At 39.6% G+C, this 21,193-nt stretch overlaps 1 protein-coding gene across 3 annotated transcripts in view; it reads right to left on the reverse strand.

Moving 5' to 3' along the window:
• Positions 1 to 842: 842 nt before the first annotated feature.
• LOC139557440 (chemokine-like protein TAFA-1) overlaps positions 843 to 21,193 on the reverse strand; it is a 272,605-nt gene continuing 252,254 nt past the window's right edge. Inside the window, exons 5-6 of one of the 3 annotated variants that reach the window (XR_011671393.1) lie at positions 19,900 to 19,990; positions 843 to 9,008 (exon numbers count right to left, since the gene is read on the reverse strand). Coding sequence is in view for 1 of the 3 variants with exons in the window: in XM_071372259.1 (XP_071228360.1) it covers positions 8,991 to 9,008 (18 nt within the window). In the remaining 2 variants the exon portion in view is untranslated. Of the gene's footprint in view, positions 9,009 to 18,096; positions 18,878 to 19,899; positions 19,991 to 21,193 lie in introns of those variants that run through there. The other 2 variants (XR_011671392.1, XM_071372259.1) reach the window with 2 other exon arrangements.

The raw sequence follows: 21,193 nt of genomic DNA on the forward strand, positions 1-21,193 counted from the left end.
TCACATATTACAACTATAGGATTGTTTCTAAACCTAAGGTAACACATTGAGAAACAAGTCAAGAATCATATACACTGATTATACCAAACATTAGGAACACCTTCCTAATATTGAGTTGCACCTGGATTCACCTGTTCAATCTATGTCATGGAAAGAGCAGGTGTTCTTAATGCTTTTCCATACTCAGTGTATATCCCCTAGCTGTACCTACCTGCTTGTAGGTTGCGTTGAGTCTGCAGCGTATCTTTTGATTCTGGACCTTTCCTCAAATGTCTGATTGGATAACAGAGAATGTGTGTGTAAATGTAATAAACAGAACCTATACGGGAAATCCACATTGTGCTTCAGTAAGCATAATAAAACCAGTGTTTACACAGCCATCCTTTCAGCCAGTCTGCCTGTTTTATTGTCTATCAGTACAGTGCATTGTCCCTTGATGTTGCCTGAGAAATAGAATCCATTGTGTTGATGGCTCAGGCAACAGCATCTCACATTCAATGGGTATCTCCTTGATACAAAGACACCATTCAATTTGGGATGATAGCCTGGGAAAAAACAAGGTGAGGAAGGTAATACAAATAGAATAGAAATAATCTGGACAGTCATGCTAGGGATCTGTCATGGGGATACATCTACAGTAAATAGATTTTTGCACCATACCATGTTAACATTCTGTTGTATCTGCCACAGTGACTATCTTCTTCCTGCTCTATAGAGACTGTTGTTTTGCCCTTTTCTATCCTTGTCGTTATGTTATGGTGATTTGCAAGGCAGGCAGCTGGACGATACTTTACAGACAGCACATTATAGTAATTCATAGCAAAATTATGACAACTATATAGTTCCTTTTTACGAAACATGTCACGTTTATTTGAATTCTGAAAAGTGAGAAGAGTGTCAGTAGTAGGAGGAGACAGTACGGGTACATCAAAGCTGGGACCGAAAGACTGATAAACAGCCACCACAAGACGGCCTCCCCCCAGTACCCTGCCCTCTGCCCAGTGCCCTAGCCTGCCCCTCAGTCACTGTCACTAGCTGGCTGCCACCAGGTACTCTACCCTGCACCTTAGGGACTGCTGCCCTATGTACATAGTCATTGAACAGTGGTTAATTTAATAATAGCTATTTATATATCTACTGCTGTACTACATTTTTTATGATTAAAAAAATGTGAGTTTTGTGTGCTGGTTGACATTTACTGCATTGATTGATAGGAGCTATGAACATAAGCATTTTGCTGCACCTGCCATAACACCTGCTAAACTGTGTAAGCAACCAATAAAATGTGATTTTGATTTGATTTAGTCCTTATATTTCACCTACGTATTCTGAATCCAACAGCATGTCTTCCCTTCCAGGGTGCTACAGTCCCCTCCTGCCCAGACTTATTTCCATCACCACTCCCTGCATGCCCTTGTGATGCTCATTTACATACTACCCAAATCCAAACAGCCTATTGGCTGAGGATATAATTGGAATTGGGCATAATTGCATTTATCCTCTCATAATTACCCGATGAAGGGCAATAGTAGGTATGTATGGATAATGAATGAACAAAAAGATGAATCCTAAGAAGTTTAGTGACAAAAAAAGTTTGCAGAATAAATCTATAAAATCAACTCAAATGGAATTGGGTGTCTTTTCATAAGAAGTGTTTCCAATAAAAACCATTTGTTTTTCACTCCTGAGAGCATGCTTGCTGTGTTAGACACTCAGACCAATAATAATGTACTGTGCCTTCGGAAAGTATTCTGACCCCTTGACTTTTTCCAAATTTTGTTATGTTACAGCCGTATTCTAAAATGAATTAAATAGAAATAATCCTTACCAATCTGCACGCAATACCCCACAATGACAAAGTGAAAACAGAATTTTATGCAAATGTATTAACAATAAAAAGCAAAAAAAGCACATTTATGTAAGTAAATGCAGGTAGCCTAGTGGTTAGAGTGCTGGGCCAGTAACCAAAAGGTTGCTAGATCGAATCCTTGAGCTGACAAGGTAAAAATCTGTCGTTCTGCCCCTGATAAAAGGCAGTTAACCCACTGTTCCTAGGCCGTCATTGTAAATAAGAATTTATTCTTAACTGACTTGCCTAGTTAAATATATATATTTTTTTTATTAAATAAAAAAGTATTCAGACCCTTTGCCTTGAGACTCGATAGTTGAGCTCACGTGCATCTTATTTCCATTGATCATCCTTGAGATGTATCTACAACTTGATTGGAGCCCACCTGTGGTAGATTCAATTGATTGGACATGATTTGGAAAGGTACACACTTGTCTATATAAAATCCCACAGTTGACAGTGCATGTCAGAGCAAAAACCAAGCCCTGAGGTCGAAAGAATTGTCCGTAGCGCTCAGAGACAGGATTGTGTTGATACACAGATCTGGGGAAGGGTACCAAACATTTTTTGCAGCGTTGAAGATCCCCAAGAACACAGTGGCATCCATCATTCTTAAATAAAAGAAGTTTGGAACTACCAAGACGCTTCCTAGAGCTGGCCGCCTGGCCAAAATGAGCAATCGGGGGAGAAGGGCCTTGGTCAGGGAGGTGACGAAGAACCATATGGTCACTCTGACAGAGCTTCAGAGTTCTTCTGTGGAGATGGGAGAACCTTCCAGAAGGACAACCATCTCTGCAGCACTCCACCAATCAGGCCTTTATGGTAGAGTGGCCAGACAGAAGCCACTCCTCAGTAAATGGCACATGACAGCCCACTTGGAGTTTGCCAAAAGGCACCTAAAGACTCTCAGACCTTGAGAAACAAGATTCTCTGGTCTGATGAAACCAAGATTGAACTCTCTGGCCTGAATGCTAAGCGTCACGTCTAGAGGAAACCTGGCACCATCCCTACGGTGAAGCATGGTGGTGGCATCATCATACTGTGGGGTGTTTTTCAGCGGCAGGGACTGGGAGACTAGTCCGGATCGAGGCAAAGAGGAACGGAGCAAAGTACAGAGAGCTCCTTGATGACAACATGCTCCAGAGCGCTCAGGACCTCAGACTGGGGCAAAGGTTCAACTTCCAACAGGACAAAGACCCTAAGTACACAGCCAAGACAACGCATGAGTGGCTTCAGGACAAGTCTCTGAATTTCCTTGAGCGGCCCAGCCAAAGCCCGGACTTGAACCCGATGGAACATCTCTGGAGAGACCTGAAAATAGCTGTGCAGCAATGCTTCCCATTCAACCTGACAGAGCTTGAAAGGATCTGCAGAGAAGAATAGGAGAAACTCCCCAAATACAGGTGTTCCAAGCTTGTAGCGTCATACCCAAGAAGACTCGAGGCTGTAATTGCTGCCAAAGGTACTTCAACAAAGTACTGAGTAAAGGGTCTGAATACTTATGTAAATGTGATATCTGTGTTTAATTTTAGCAAATTTGCAAATATTTCTAGAAATCTGCTTTTGCTTTGTCATTATGGAGTAATGTGAGTAGATTGATTAGGGGGAAAAAACAATTTAATACATTTTAGAATAAGGCTGTAACCTAACAAAATGTGGAAAAGTAAAGTGGTCTGAATAGTTTCTGAAGAATTCTGAGAAGTCCATTATACAGAGTGAGCCGTCGGGGTTAGTGATGGCCCGGTGGGTAGCGCTGCCGTCTTAGCGGCCCTCAACCAATCATGCTATTTTGTTTGTTTTTCCGTGTTGTTCGTAATTTGTTTTGTACGTAATGTTGCTGCTACCGTCTCCTATGACCGAAAAGAGCTTCCAAACATCAGAGTCGACTGCGAGGGATATACTGTTGACACCCGACCAGGCTCCGATCCCCGTGATTCGCTGGAGAAGGAAACGTAGATTTTGAGGCAAAGATCAGGGTGCCTTGTGAGGACCAGGCGACGAGTGGTTAATCTGCCCTTGCCCTCCATTCTGCTAGATAATGTTCAATCGCTAGAATGAATGAATGAACTGAAGGCATGTATATCCTACCAACGGGACATTAAAAACTGTAATATTTTATGCTTCACCAAGTCGTGAATGAACGACGACATTAAGAACATGCGGCTCTTTAATTATTTGTTGTTCTTATCTCTTACTTTAATTTTTTTTTGTATTTTCTTAAAACTGCATTGTTGGTTAAGGGCTTGTAAGTAAGCATTTCACTGTAAGGTGTTTTATTCGGCACATGTGACAAATAAAATTGGATTTGATTTGATTTTAATCTATATAAGGGATAATTACATTTTATAGCAAAATATCAACACACATACTACCAATCATAGACTAATGTAACTACATTTACATCTTCACAATTATTCAAAGGTTTTTGTTCATACATCAAGTTGACTGCAATTTCCTGTTGGAGTGAATAAAGACTTCAGCTCTCTGTTCTACACTACAGTAGCTTAGTCATGACAGCTGTGCTGACACTCCTGCTATAATAATAATGGCCCATTTCACATTTGCTGCTCTTTGATAAAGAACTCAAAATCTACTATACTGTGGCCGCTTCCTTTCTCCGGTGTAATTTCCTCAACAAATGGATCTGGGCTAATAACTAGGCATCAAAGTTGGACGTGTCAGCCACTGAACAGCTATCATTAAGAAGAAGTTTGAGGTTATTAATTATGTTTGGGGGCCTTTAGATGTCTGTGTCCGGAAGAGATCAGTGGAAAGCTGACATTTGGGATGAGTCATGGTGCCTATTACTGTGGTTATACAGTACATTAAGGACTACCTTACAGGCTTTGAAGACACTGAACTCAAGACTACCTTCCACAGAGTGAACTCATGAATCATTGAACTCATGAGTTACAGTCTGATAGAAAGTGGATTTACCAGATATAGCCAACCATAGTAGTTGTTGTTGTACCTGTAGAAAGTTAATGGAAGTTGTGTTGAAAGACTTCAATCCATCCCATTGAACACTTGATTAACCAGTGTAGTGTTCGATCATCTCTGTGCTGAGAGATTGATGTGCTGGTGATTGATGTGTGGGTCACATTTTATTTGGATAGTCCGGATTTTCCATCTGTCATACTATCAACAAACAATCTGTTGATAAGCAACTGCTTGTTAAGGTTACAGTTAGGGTTAGGGTAATGTTTAGAGTAAGAGTTAGGGTAAAGGTTAAGTTTAGGGTTAGGAGACGGGTTAAGGTTAGGGTTAGAGCTAGTGTTAGTAGATAGTTGAAATGTTTCTGATAGTCTATAGAGCACCTACAAATGGAAATAAAGGGTTACCAATGTGTCTCCTGTGAAATAGTCATAATAATGCGGAGAGGGAGAGAAGCGAGGTCTGTTATCTATGCAGGGTGTGTTCTGCTCTACTCCACCTAAAAAGGAGTGGAGTGAATAAAAGGGAGGGAAGAATGAACGGTATCTCTACTTCTCTTCCAGCACATCCCAGAGCACCCATTAACCACAATCTACTTTAGAACCAGCATAAACACGGAGAGAAACAAAACATTGATTTGTCCATCCTCATACATTTAAGGATAATCTTCACAGTGCCATATCTTTTTTTCATAAAATGTATGAACTGGATTCTCTCGCTCCTCTCTCTACACACACACTGCCATACACACGCTCAGTCCTGTTGTTCTGTACAGACACAGTGAGACTACGGGACGCTCCGAATCCTATTAGATATGAAACAAACAAAGAGGGGAATGGGAACGGCTCATTGAGGAAGAAAACACACATTCCCTCTCTCTCTCTGGATCTCTCTCTGTATACAAATGTAGGATTTTAATGTTGGGAATTTTACTGCACATCAGGAACTGCAAACTTGTAGTGTATTCAAGGTTTAAAAAGGGTTCTAATGTTCGTAATTTTCACTTCAAAATGTCAGACTTGATTTGCCCTAATGCAAAATATATCAACCCCAACAAAATGTTTTCATTAATTATAATCCACATAATATTTCAAATTTCCTGGTTATGCAGGATTATTTTCCTGCTGTAGCAAACTGGTTCAAATTAAGATCCTACATCTGTATCCGACTGTGTGATTCTGGCAATACCGCAGGGAGATTGATGTGTCTCTCGGTTTAATACCTTCTGTGATTGTTCAGTGAGGAACCAAATGGCACAAAAAAAGATGCATTTCTAAATGACTAATATATACAAGTGTGTCTGTAGGGCGATCAGACAACGCTGCATCAACAGATATAGCTGGTGGAGCGGGGAGGAGTTGATATAAAAAATCATCAGGTACTTTCCCTGGAAAGATATTGGAAATCTTTATTCTAATTGCATACATTTATTGAATGTGCTATTTTGATAAATTCTCTTTGGCACAAAGGGAGTTTTGTAAATGAACAATCAGAGATGAATTTGTGTGTGTGTGCGTGTGTGAGCATGTCTGTTTGTATGCATATTTCCACCAGTCATGACTGGTGTTGTTGACGTGTTGTTCACTCAGACGAATGGTAGAGTACATATCTGTTCATAATATAGATGGAACGTACGCACCACATATTAAGAAAAAAAAATCTACATTAAAACAGTAAATCTTTTGGAAAATGAGACAGGCAATTCAGTATAGGAAATTGTTTTAATTCTGATAAGGTAGTATGTATATATCTAATTGGGGTATTGCATGTCTGTCGAATGTGGCTAATACTTTCTCAATGTCTTTTTCAATATCTCCATTGGAAAGGCTTTCAATAGCTAGGTTTCCCTTAACTTGTCCAGTGAATTTTTGTCAACATTTAGAATGTTCGCATAGAAAGTACTGTAGATGCGACAATTGCATGCCACAGTGCGTTTCCAGTCTACTGCCATGTCGAAAAAAACAGCTGGACGTAATGACGTTACAGCAGGTAGCCCGCAAAAGCCAGCATGAATAGAATGCAAGAATTGACTAATATTTGCCATATTCTAATAATTCTGGTGCCTACTTATCGCCACAGTCCGTGCCATTGTAGTCATGTAGGCCTAGTAGAGACCTGAAACTATTTGATGGTGAAACTTCAAATTGCAATGTAAAGCAATTCAGGCATTCTTGAAAGTCAAGACAATCTTTGTCTTGCAAAGAAACATTATTTTTCTAGTTGAATAAATGGATTTTGCAAGCAGTAGGCATTTACAATTAAATGTGGAGTGAAGTTTAATAGTTACACGATAACATCACGTGTCCCGCGTACCTTCAAAATTATTCAGCAATCATATTTTATTCAAAAAACACAGTTTCCATCATCAATTGTTGCAGTAAGGAAACTGTCGAACTGATAAAAATGTATTTGATCTTTAGAAAATGTCTCCTACATCTGCCATTACAAATGTTGCAATGATTTTTTGAGAGACATTGCTTTTGTCAGATAAACCTGGGTCAATGGAAACCTGCCAACTGTGTCAGTGTGGAATCTACACACAACAACCCTGCTGGTCATCTATGAACGTTTGAACATCTTGGTCATGTGCTGTTATAATCTCCACCCGGCACAGCCAGAAGAGGACTGGCCACCCCTCAGAGCCTGGTTCCTCTCTAGGTTTCTTCCTAGCCACCATGCTTCTTTTTATTTTTTTATTTAACCTTTATTTAACTAGGCAAGTCAGTTAAGAACAAATTCTTATTTACAATGACGGCATAGGGACAGTGGGTTAACTGCCTTGTTCAGGGGCAGAACAACAGATTTTTACCTTGTCAGTTTGGGGATTTTATCTAGCAACCTTTCGGTTACTGGCCCAACGGTCTAACCACTAGGCTCACCTTATACATCTGCATTGCTTGCTGTTTGGGGTTTTAGGCTGGGTTTCTGTATAGCACTTTGTGACATCGGCTGATGTAAAAAGGGCTTTATAAATACATTTAATTGATTGACAGCCAAGTCCACACTCATTCTCCATAGCAGACACAGGAAATGAAATAAGAACAGGCGTTAACTCTCAGATACTGGGCCCAGTTGCACTGTTATCTCTAATTTAGCACAGAAAAGAGGACGTGGGTCGCTGTTGATTATAGTTTGTTTTGTTAGACAGTTCTGTACAGTGTTTTTATCATCTTTACAGAAGCTAAAGAGATTCCTATCCTCCAAGTACATCGCAGAATGGTGAATGAGACCAATACTTTCTCATGATGATCCTGTAAGGCTATTCCAGAGATTCTCAATACAAGCAAACACTGCAAACAGTCCTATACACAGAGAGGAGATTCAACCACTACCTTTGACTAGGAATTCACTGTACTTCATAATCAGGGACAGAAATGAAGAATCCCACAAAAGGATCTCCGTGCAGAATATTTTGTTCACTGTATAAGGGAGCCCACATACTCTTTTTATATGTACTGTATTTATATATGTATATATACACAAAGCATCTTACGTACAAAGAAAAAGCTCCAATGAATTACATAGAGCATGCCAACAAAGAAGACTTCTGACTGATATGTCAATCATGGACAGTGACTGTGGGCCCCCGGGTTGACCCCTGTGACCTCTCAGTGTCTGTTTACTCAGCGCTCGTTGTTGTTCCTGCGGCATTGCGTTGCGTAGGCAGAGTGAACAGCAGTCAGGGTCACTGCCCAGGCTCCACACAGTCACAGGAAAGCTGGCATGCTGAGATGTCGCTTCTAAGATGGATGCCGTTGACAAGGATGATGAAATAGGTAAAAGCAATCCCCACATAATGTCCCTCCAATGTGCCACTGATCCTGTAGGATCCCCTGCTCAGTAGCACTGAGTCTCAGTGAGGATCATCCAGTTTACCTTCCGGGAGGCGTTAGTGTTTTCAAATAACGTTTTTACAACATCTAAATAACCCCGGCTAAGCTGTTTTCGTTTTGAAGGGGAGAAAAAAAGAGCATGTGGGAAATTGGCCATGGTTGTTGTTGTGGAGTCTCACCGACGTGAGGCTCATTGATCAAAAAGGGGATTAGTCTGGTCTAAAATCCTTGGCACCACGCTAGCAAAGCTGTTTTATTTCAGAGGATATCCTTTTTGCGGTCACAGGTAATCCAGTCAGTCGTCGCTGATGTAATGGTTTTAGTCCATTTGGAGGGAGGGGATCCTGGCTGGGAGCCTGCGAGGGAACTCTTTGTTAGGTCCTAGGATGAATCTGAAACACACAGGGAAGAGGAGAAGAGAAACACATACACTTAGATAGAACACAGGCATACAAACGTGTGAGGATTACACCCAAATGAATTTCTCCATTCCACATGTCTTTTGAACAGAGAGGCTTTGTACAGCCCGTCTCTCTCACCTCTCCTCTGCTGTTATTGAAACACACAATCTCACACTCAGTTCGTGTAAATATGTACAAAAAGTGTTTCAGCAGATTTCGTGCATTTTTGTGTGGTTTAATTCGTGTGAGACTATAAAAAAATTTGTGCGACTTAACTCGTAGGAAAAGACACACATTTTTGTGCGACTTCATTCATAGGAAAAAATGTAATTGTGTCCCACATTGATTTATTCTTACGTAGCCTTATTTAATTTTTTACTAGTCCCAATGTTGTTTTCTATGCTTGTTTTCACTTAATACTTTGGGATACTGGTGCTATGTCGGATGTTATGAAGGTTGCTAGATTGGAATCAAAAGCTGTATTTCGTCTTTTTTTTTTGTATCAACGAAGGTATTTGATTGGGGAATGGGGCTACATTTTAATTTTTAAATTTTTAAATTTTACCTTTATTTATATAGGTTTTTTCTCATTGAGATAATATCTCTTTTCCAAGAGAGAACTGGTCCAATAGCAGCAGGGGGAACAACGTTTCAGACAAAACAACTTACATACACTAACACAACATTAAACAAAATTATAAACACACATACAGTACAACAATTACATATTACATTAAAAACACAAACACCTTGACTAAAAACAGCTGGCCTAAAAACAATTACACTCTTCTATGATATATACATCGATCAAGTGTTTAAACTCCACCAACGAAACTAGATCATCACATTTTAAAATGTTCAGGAGAGAATTCCAGGACCACGGTGCTAAGCAACTAAAACTATTTCTACCATGACCTGTTCTCATTTTTGGTACTGTTAGAAGCAAATCAGAATGGGACCGTAATTGATATTTATTTACTGACCTGACTAAAAAAGAAGCGATAAAATGGCATTTTACCCAATATGGCCTTATAAATCAGTGTATACCAGTGTTTAAGCCTACGCAAGGTCAATGACGACCAGCCAACAGCGCTGTAGAGATCACAATGATGTGTTAGACGTTTCTGATTTGTAATGAACCTGAGAGCTGCATGATACACTGAATCAAGTGCTCTCAGGGTAGTGGCTGAGGCCTGCATATATATAACATCACTAAAATCTAAAAACGACAGTAATGTACATCGTACCAGCTCCTTCCTAGCCTCAAAAAAAAAACAAGCCTTATGCCGGTAATAAAATCCTATTTTCAGCTTGAGCTTCCTTATCAAGTTCTCTACATGCACAGTGAAGCTCAGCTTATCATCAACCCACACACCCAAATATTTGTACACTTTAACTTGCTCTATAGTATGTCCAGCCAATGTAGCAATGACATGATTTTTAACATGCCTGGCATTTGAAAATACCATGCATTTTGTTTTACCCGAATTTAGAATCAACTTTAAATCATACAGATTCTGTTGTATGATGTTAAATGCTCTTTGGGCATTTTCAAAAGCTAAAGATAAACTACTACCACTTGAATAAAGAACAGTATCATCTGCATAAAAATGAACATCCGCTGTTTCAATAAGAAACATCAATGTTGTTGATATACAAAATTAACAACAGTGGGCCCAAAATAGAACCTTGCGGGACACCTGAGCACACCTCTATGGACTCAGATTTACAACCATCCGCCATTACACATTGTGTACGATTTGATAGGTAATTTATAAACCAATCTAGAGCATGACCAGTAATTCCACAACATTTTAACCTTTGCACTAACACAGCATGGTCCACGGTGTCAAAAGCCTTCGACAAATCTATAAAAACAGACACACAATGTAACTTCTTATCAAGAGCACAGTGGATATCATTTAATGCCTTCAATGTTGCTGAAACAGTGCTGTGTCCAGACCTAAAACCTGATTACATTCCATTTAAGATGTTGTTTTCTTGGAAGTAGGTATTTAGCTGCCTACTAACTAAGGACTCCAGTACCTTTGACAGTACAGACAATTTTGATATGGGTTGATAGTTGTCAAGTAGCGAGGGATCTCCACCTTTCAGGAGAGGCAGTACAAAAGCAGATTTTCATAACTTGGGGATTTCCTTAACATCAAGCGTAAGGTTAAAAATACATGTTAAGGGGGAGCAATGATGTCTGTGGCTAGGTGTAGGAGGCGGGGGTCTAGTTCATCAGGGCCAGGGGATTTTTTAAAATCAATTTCTTTCAGGGCTTTACACACTTCTGAAACAGAGAAGGATGAAAAGGAGAACCTGGTGAAGGAGTGCACAGGGGTGTCAGGTAAATTTATAGGGGGCTCAATTATACCTTTGACCTTTTTTCAAATAAACTGCCTGCATCTAAAAAATGCTGGTTCAAGGCTTTCAGAATCGAGGTTCTCTCAGTTACAATCTGTGTGTCGACCAACAATTGTTTAGGAAGCTGTGTATCTTTTCTGCACTCCAAACCTTTCACTACTTGCCAAAATTTGGATGGATTATTTAAGTAGATTTCAGGTAGTGGTATGCTTTCAATTTACGGATCATAGCCACACCCATATTTCGAAGACGTTTAAAAGCCATCCAATCATCTGCCAAACCAGTCCCTCTTGCTTTAGGCCACATAGAATTTCGTTCCCTTATGATTTTTGTAAGTTCCTTAGTAAACCAAGGGTTCTCTCTGCCCTTAACCCTGCATTTTTTTAAAGGGGCATGCCTATTGCATACATCCTGGAATGCGTTGTGGAAGTAAGAAAAGGCAATTCCATCTCTATTCCATTCAATGCTAGATACATCATGTAAAAAAACTTGAACATCAAACCGCTTCCAGTTTCTTTTCGTAAAAACACATGGAGATTTCTTAGGAATTTTACCATATCTCACACAGGCAATAGCACAGTGATCACTTATGTCATTTGCAAAAATACCAGAAGCATTAAAACGATGAGGAGTATTGGTTAAGATCAAATCAATCAAAGAGGATTTCAGAGGATATTTTATATTCAACCTAGTTACACTGTTGACAATCTGAGTGAGATTGTAGGTATTGCACAGCATTTTAAGTTGATCAGAGCTAGATGTTAGCCAGTCTTGATTAAGATCACCCATCAGGACAAACTCAGAATTGACATTCTGTGATAACAATTTGAAAATACAATCCAGAGAGCCAACAGTAGCAGATGGAGGTGTATAACAGAAAGATACAACAATATTTAAAGATGAGCCAAGCTTTAGGTTCAAAGACAGATATTCAAATTGCTTAGGTTTAGTAACAGAAGTCAGAACGACCACCGAGAACTTGTCTTTTACATTTACAGCAACACCACCACCCTTACATTTACAATCTGTATGAAAAATATTGTAACCATTTATTCATGATGGGAAATTAATTCAGAAATAAATGCAACTATAAATGCAAATACCATATTTGCAACTATAAAGAGTCTGGAATATGATCAATTAAGTAATATCAATACAGTTAAATAGGTTCATGTAAAATAGTTAATTATGTTGGCTTACACTTATGGCACTTCCAAGGCTGTTTCATTATAATTTTTATGGTCGTGTCAATCATGTTATGTACTTAGGCTATTGTAACAAGGCATATGCCAGCACTGTTGGCTTACTAGGATTTCATGGCAACGGTCGTTGGAGCTCACTTTGCCACATATGAACCCTGGTTAGAGTCCCTGTTGCAGCTTTCTATTTCTTTGGCTACATTGGTGGCAGTGTTGGGATCACGTCCAGCTCACGTCTAGTTATAGCTTCAATGCCATTACAACTCTCCTTCCGTGGCCTCCAACTGCTCTTAAATACAAGTAAAACTAAATGCATGCTCTTCAACCGATCGCTGCCTGCACCTGCCCGCCCGTCCAGCATCACTACTCTGGACGGTTCTGACTTAGAATATGTGGACAACTACAAATACCTAGGTGTCTGGTTAGACTGTAAACTCTCCTTCCAGACTCACATCAAACATCTCCAATCCAAAGTTAAATCTAGAATTGGCTTCCTATTTCGCAACAAAGCATCCTTCACTCATGCTGCCAAACATACCCTCGTAAAACTGACCATCCTACCGATCCTCGACTTCGGCTATGTCATTTACAAAATAACCTCCAATACCCTACTCAATAAATTGGATGCAGTCTATCACAGTGCCATCAGTTTTGTCACCAAAGCTCCATATACTACCCACCACTGCGACCTGTATGCTCTCGTTGGCTGGCCCTCGCCTCATACTCGTCGCCAAACCCACTGGCTCCAGGTCATCTACAAGACCCTGCTAGGTATAGTGCCTCCTTATGTCAGCTCGCTGGTCACCATAGCAGCACCCACCTGTAGCATGCGCTCCAGCAGGTATATCTCTCTGGTTACCCCCAAAGCCAATTCCTCCTTTGGCCGCCTCTCCTTCCAGTTCTCTGCTGCCAATGACTGGAACGAACTACAAAAATCTCTGAAACTGGAAACGCTTATCTCCCTCACTAGCTTTAAGCACCAGCTGTCAGAGCAGCTCACAGATTACTGCACCTGTACATAGCCCATCCATAATTTAGCCCAAACAACTACCTCTTCCCCTACTGTATTTATTTATTTGTTTATTTTGCTCCTTTGCACCCCATTATTTCTATTTCTACTTTGCACATTCTTCCACTGCAAATCTACCATTCCAGTGTTTTACTTGCTATATTGTATTTACCTTGCCACCATGGCCTTTTTTGCCTTTACCTCCCTTATCTCACCTCATTTGCTCACATTGTATATGGATGTATTTTTCTACTGTATTATTGACTGTATGCTTGTTTTACTCCATGTGTAACTCTGTGTTGTTGTATGTGTCGAACTGCTTTGCTTTATCTTGGCCAGGTCGCAATTGTAAATGAGAACTTGTTCTCAACTGGCCTACCTGGTTAAATAAAGGTGAAACAAAAAAATCTAAATATGATCTAGTGGTGGGAAGCATTCTGTTTTTCAACATTGTGTTGGGTGTAATTACATTGATATATCTCGTGAACAATGGATAAGCAACAATGGGCATGACAGATAGAAGTGATCACTACAGGTGTGATCATGCCTTACATCAAAGTTGCCTGAAGCTGAATGGAAAGTGCTATGTTCTGACCAGTTATTCAGAAGAAAATCCTCTGTGACATTTTACATAAGTTAACTTACCAGTGTGGACCCAAAACAAACACATTCTACACATTTACAAACGACCTGTTTAAAGTGTTATTACAACCATAGTGTTCTTTTGTTACTGAAGCTTAAATATAAAATAACCTGACAATGATCCACATCACATGGGTAGACAAATAATGTAAGTGTGTTAAGCAAAAAAACACAACTATTCTTTTTTAGGATGTAAACCAGTAATAGGAATAATTTTTGATCTAGAATCAAGGCCTTTCCCAGTCATAAAGGACGAAGCTAGGCCCCTCTTGGTTCTCACTGGCGAAGACTTAACTCAAGTTAGGGGTTATATGTCAGACTCTCCTACATAACTTATACCCCAGAGGTTGTAAATAAACCCTTAAGGTGATATAACTTGTATCATTATTATAGGGCTGTGAAACCCATAGCCGAATGGCTTCAGACTGAACATTTCTCACAGGAAATTGCAGTTGACATTGAACATAGCTTATGGTTAGGGTATTTAATTAATTTCAGACTCTCCTATGCCACTATTCCAAACATCTTATATCACAGAGGTTGTTAATAAACCCTTTTGAAGGTGATATAACTTGTATCATTATTATGTGAAACCCATAGCCAAATGATTTCAGGATGAGCATTTCTCACCATTTATTTACGGAGAGCAATTTCCATTGTATAACAGTTAGTGTCCATTTATTTACGGAGAGCAATTTCCATTGTATAACAGTTAGTGTCCATTTATTTACGGCGAGCAATTTCCATTGTATAACAGTTAGTGTCCATTTATTTACAGTAGTGTGTTGATTAATTATTGTTTCTTCAGTGGAAATACAGAATATGTATAAAAATGCCAAATATACCAAAAGCTAAATCAAGCAGACATTTATGACTATTTAACCATGTTAATCATTACTGAAACATGCAAACTACAAACATTTAACAAGTTTAAAGATAATGAATACATTATCTTATATACTATATACAAATATTTTATTAGAAATAATTCATACAAAAGTCAAGAGTTGGCTATAACATGAGTACAAACAGAGTGTGTGTATATGTGTATAAGGGTTTCTGTGCGTGTGTGTGTATTATGGTGTGTATTATAATTTACCATTATAAAAATGTATCCCCATTCCCCGATCAATAGCACAATTTTTTTTCACCAATCTGGCAACTCTAATAAAATTCCACATAGCCTTGTACAAAATGCATTTTGAAAGAAATGATGTAATGTACACAAAAAAAAGTGAAGCCTTGTATTAAAAGCATTATGAAGAAAATTGTGTAATGTTGGCTCCATGAAATGTGAAATGAAGAAAATTGTGTAGGCCTACTGTTGCCTACATGGAAAAAGGGCCTTTCTGACTACAAGTGAACCAGTATCCCAAAGTATTAAGTGAAAACAAGCATAGAAAACAGTATTGGCATTAATAAAAAACAAAACAATGTAAGGCTACTATTATATTCTAATTATTTTGGTGACAACCTGGTTGATTAACAATATTGGGTTGTTAACGCATTTGCATTTTGTTATATAAATAAATAAATGTGTCAGTGTAGGACACCATTGCCCATCATGCATTACTCTAATAACTTTATTAGAGCAAAATGTTGTTTCCGAAGTTTTCCCCAAATAAATGTGTTTTCCTGTGAATGAAGTCGCACAAAAATGTCTGTATTTTTTAAGCCAAACAAAAATGCACAAAATCTGCTGAACTACTTTTTGTACACATTTGCACAAATTGAGTGTAAGATTGTGTTGGTTACTGCTAAAAAACAGACAGATTTTGTGAGAGTAAACAACATTGAAACTGAGGTACATTCTCATCCAAAGGATAGCAGAGTTTCAATGCAAAAAACCTTGGTGTGTTTCCATTGTGTGTATGTCTGCTCTGGGTAACATCACTGTGGTATATTTTGCCCTGTTATTTCACACTGCTTTGCCCACGATCAATGTCCTGGAACAGCCTGTGCTTCCTCTAACAGAACCAGCCAATCACCTCTCAGGATTTCAGTCTGTCTGTCTGAGCCCAGTGAAAGGACTGGTTCTGCTAAAAGGGATATATGCCTGACCGTCTTCCTTTTGATTTTAGTTCAACAACTCTTATTTAGTGTCAGTAGTGAATCTGGCTGGATTTCAATGGCACATTGTGCAGGCCTCAGACAGCTATTGAAGACTTGGCTTTTCAGTCCCAAGGCTGAACAAGGTTCTCAATACATTCATGAAATAGACTACACAAACTTTACTTACTGCATGCCTTTTGTCTTTTCTTGGTTATACCCACACCATGTTTTCTAAGGTTGACAGTGTGCCTCAATATACAGTATAATCTAAAAGTTAATGTCTCTTAAATTTGATATTATATTTGGTATTTCCTCAAATGCTAATTTACAAAACAACATTCACAGCAATCTATCTCATTAAAACTGTGACGCTCTCTGGTGTTTTCCTAAATCTTGTGTAAGAACCAGAAATTAAGACAGAGATTAGGGTACCCTGCACATTGTGGGGCTAGTTCAAAACCCAAACCCAGTGGCTCTGGTTTCTCCCTCATACTGCTCACACTAACAATTCCATTCACCGGTCTCTACTAGTGGCAGCCAGCTGTGTGTGTGATTGAGACAAGGCACAGGACCCTGGGGGACCCCTTGGGCCCCTGGGCACAGCTCATACTGACAGGTCTGTGTGGTAATTTGGAGATAGAGGGAGTGGATGGTGAAATGATGTGGAGGTTGATAACTTTTCTCTCTCACAGGTCAGACTGCTCATGTTGTACTGTAAGTGGTCCTGTGCTCATCTACTATCTGTTAACCCAACTCTCCTACTCAAAGAACTTTCTTGCCATAGTTTGTATGGTTCACTAACATGGTATGATATTGTGATGACATCCAACATTTTCAAGATTAATGCCACCTTTTTTCAAAGTTTGGAGTGATATACTTTTCACAACCATAAAGGCCATACAGGAAAGCCTGACTTACTGTACCATGACGACTCGATCATGTCCATTCAAAGGTAGTTTGACTCTCTTTTCTCTTTACCACTCAGGGAAAAAAATGCTATCTAGAACCTTAAAAAGGCTTCTTCGGCTGTCTCAATTGGAGAACACTCTGAAGAACCCTTTTTGGTTGCAAGTAGAATTAACCCCTTTGGCTTCTACAGGGGATTCTACCTGGAACAAAAAAGAGCTCTACCTGGAAAAAAAAAAGGGTTCTCCTATGGGGACAGCCGAGGAACCCATTAGAGTGTAGAACGTACCATGTGTTCTCTCTCTCTTCCTTCTGTACAGAACTAGCCCCTCTTGTCAGAAAGCTAATCGTTAAGCCCTAGTAGGTCCAGCATTTGCATCTGTATCATCTCTATCAACCAACGAATGGCAAAATGTTGCTGTGTTCCAGCAGAAAGTGACCTCTAAAATAACCAGCGCAGAAGCAGGTTGCCATTACGTCTGCTTCTCCCACAGAGAGACAGAAGAGAGACAGACTGAATCCCACAGAGGTTTGTTACACTCAACACAGGAAACTATATGCAAATGCTGTCATTTCAGCTGTCGTCTGTTCCGTCCCCTTCTGTGGAAATGAGCAGAGCAGCAGCAGGTAGGGATGGATTGGAGAAGGATTTTCAAACTATTGCCTTTTTTCTGTTAGAAACTAAGCCCTCTGCATTCTAATTTACTAGCCACATTAAAATGCAATTTACTCAGACCTCAGTAAGTAAAAAGAGCCAAGGACAATTGCCTTAGCAAAATAATTTAGACATTCTCTCTCCTGTTTTTCGTTAAGTGCTGAACACTTCTACTCCATTTGCAGAGCAACTTCTTCGAAAAGCAATGAAACACCCTGACGGAACAGAAAACTCCAGACAACAACATATATCAAGATCAATTTAATGTGACATTGACAATGGGTATAGAACAAAATAGTAGAAGAAAGTAGTACCGTTCACATTACATGAACCATGTGGATGGATAGTTCATGTAAAGTGTTACCAAACAAATATGGGAAGTGGAAAACATGAGTGCTTGGTGATGATCATTTCTTGTGTGGAGTGTTTTCGATTGATTCTTTTATGATTTCCCTTATTCAACACATTTGATGGTGATGCATCTGCTGGCAGGTAACTTTGCTCTGATCAAGCCTCCCAGATGGGATATATCCTGCTGCTGTTTGTGACTGGCTCGAAAAGGTGCCTTCTGTTACTTCTAATAGACAACATGTGGCTCTTGAAACAGCAATGTAAATACTGAATCTGAATACTGAGGCAACAGCTAGGAAACTCCCAAAGTCCTGGGCTAATAGACTTATATCAATATCATAATCTAAGGCTATCTGGTCTGGTAGGGATTCTTGATAATATTGAAGGCTTCAAATAACTAGATCATTTTAACAAAAGGGGCAGGTAGGCAGAATGATGAGATTTCTCATTTCACTTTCTTTTGCTCTCTCCCTTTTACTTGTAATTGTCAACAACATAATTGTATGGTGGGAGCAGAAATGGATTGATCTATTTAGCCAGTGGAGCGGGTAATGTGGCTCTATGCTGGGCTTGTGTTTGGTGGGGTCCCTCCCCACTTCCCTTCACTGTGACTTCCTCAAACAAAAGGCCTGCCTTGTCTGCTGCTGATACAGAACAGGCAAGCAGGGCTCCCTCTCTGAAAGACAGAAAGAAAAAAGACAAAAAACAAGGGTATCAGACACTCACTTTGGCAGCGTCTTACTTTCATGCCAATTAAAAAAATGTAAGCTGATGTATTTATTTGTATGAGTTGGTGTGTATGTGTGCCTGATTGCATTTCACTGAGACTGTTAAGAGAAAAATTAAACCCTGCAGGTGAAGTGAAAATAAAAACAGGATTTACTGGTGTGTAACAGAACAAATACAGATGAGGTTATCTGCCCTCAATGCAGAAAGAATGAAAGATGTTGATTAAACCAGAGAAATGCAGAGAGAGAATAAAACCCTTTATGTTGTCTATTATCTATGCTGTCCACTGATAGCTGCCCCCCCATCAGAGGCAGATCAGGACATAAAGCAGCCTGATGATAAGAACCCCACACACACACAAACAAACACACGCACGCACGCACGCACACACACACACACGCGCGCAGTCATGTCCAAAATCAACACATCAGATTGGGCATGGCAGACAGGACTATGCACTGTAATCTAATTCACACAGTGCCCAGTAGCAAAACAGGACATGAAAAAAAATGAGTGAATGGACGAGAGAGAGGGACTGGTCCTACTATTATACACTTATCCGACCACGACAGAAAGTGGTCAGGGCTGGACCTGTGTCTCTGTGTCTCTGTGTCTCTGTGTCTGTGTTTGTGTGTGTGTTTGCATGCATGTGTTTGTGTTGACAGCCGGCAATGCATGTCTTTTTATTTCTAGATATTTTTTTATTTGTTGACAAACATGATTTTGATTACGTGTGTTGCAATTGTTGCATGTGTTATACTGTAATTTGCAGTCTTGAGTAGGAGGGAGAGTGCAGAGTATTTTTGTCAAGCCTGCCTACTCATGCACAGCATGTAAACACACACACTTTATTATTTTCCCTGAGTATGTGGGTTAATGAGAAATCAGTGAACATGAGTCAGTCAGTCCCACTCCCATAGTTGTGTTTGAAGTGAAGTGCGCATGAAGAAAAGCTGGAGAGAGACTAACCTTTACAGAGGCAAGAATGCAGCTCAGTTTCTGTTGAAGCATCCTCTGCATTTTGCTTCCAGAACTAAAAAGGTGAGTATGGCGCAGTGTTCTGCAAAGAGAGGGTCAAGAGAAAATGTTGACGTGTATATTTAGGAGTAAAACCTTTAGTAGAGACTTTGCCTTTCTTACCCTAATGTACAAAACAGGATCCACTCATATTCACTGATATGAGTTTAGATCACTTCTCAGTACTGCACATAGTCATTGATTCCTATGAAGAGTATTTAGGAGAGCGGTTCTCAAACTTCTCCTCGGGGACCCCCAGACATTTCACAATGTTGTTGTAGCCCTGAACCAGCTCACCTGATTCACATACTCACCTGATTCACCTTGATGATTAGTTCACAAGTTGAATCAGGTGTGCTAGCTCTGGAATTGATCAAATACATGGAACACCTGGGGGTCCCCAAGGAGAGGTTTGTGAACCACTGATTTAGGAAATATTCTAAATTCTTACATAAAACTTATGAAACACTTTTCACTTTTTTTGTCCAAAGAATGCATTCAGAGATGCATTCTTAAAGTTGGCTTTGTACTGTATCAGAGCGCTTACCTTGACAGGCTGGCAAAATCGTACCATCCGGTCAACTTCTTTTCACTTTTAGGATGGGGGCTTGGAATAGTAAAGTAGTATAGACTGTGTACTGTATAAGCATGCGGAACAACCTTGAAAAGCTCTGTGTGGTCTAACCTTCCCTGGCTGTTCCTTTCACTACAATCACATTAGTCTCTGTTTCTATTCAAAGTCATGGTTAGGAATCACTAAGAGAAGGGGGAGGCAGCACTCGGTCTGGGGAGTCAATCGAATGAATCCAAATCTGGCGATCAACCTGTCATGGAGTGTTAGATGGGCTTGCTTCAGGGACATTATACCTTTTATTATTTTCATTTCTTATGGTGGATTTTTCATCTTGTTTTTTACAAACTACCTGGCAGTGGAAATATACTTGCTCTTAGCTAAGTTTATCTTTCTAAAGATATTAACCCTCAGGCAAAAACAGGATGTTTCTCACTGCCTTGATTACACTTTTCTGGCACAGGTCATTAGTGCTTACAGTTTAAAAACCCACCTCACGACAAAGAAACAAAAAAAATACAAAAGTATGTGGACACCCTTTCAAATGAGTAGATTTGGCTATTTCAGCCACCCACGTTGCTGACAGGTGTATAAAATTGAGCACACAGCCATGCAATCTCCATATACAAACATTGGCAGTAGATTGGCCTTGAAGAGCTCAGTGACTTTCAACGT

This window comes from Salvelinus alpinus, chromosome 2, assembly GCF_045679555.1.
Source record: "Salvelinus alpinus chromosome 2, SLU_Salpinus.1, whole genome shotgun sequence".
In the NCBI taxonomy this organism is placed as follows: Eukaryota; Metazoa; Chordata; class Actinopteri; order Salmoniformes; family Salmonidae; genus Salvelinus; species Salvelinus alpinus.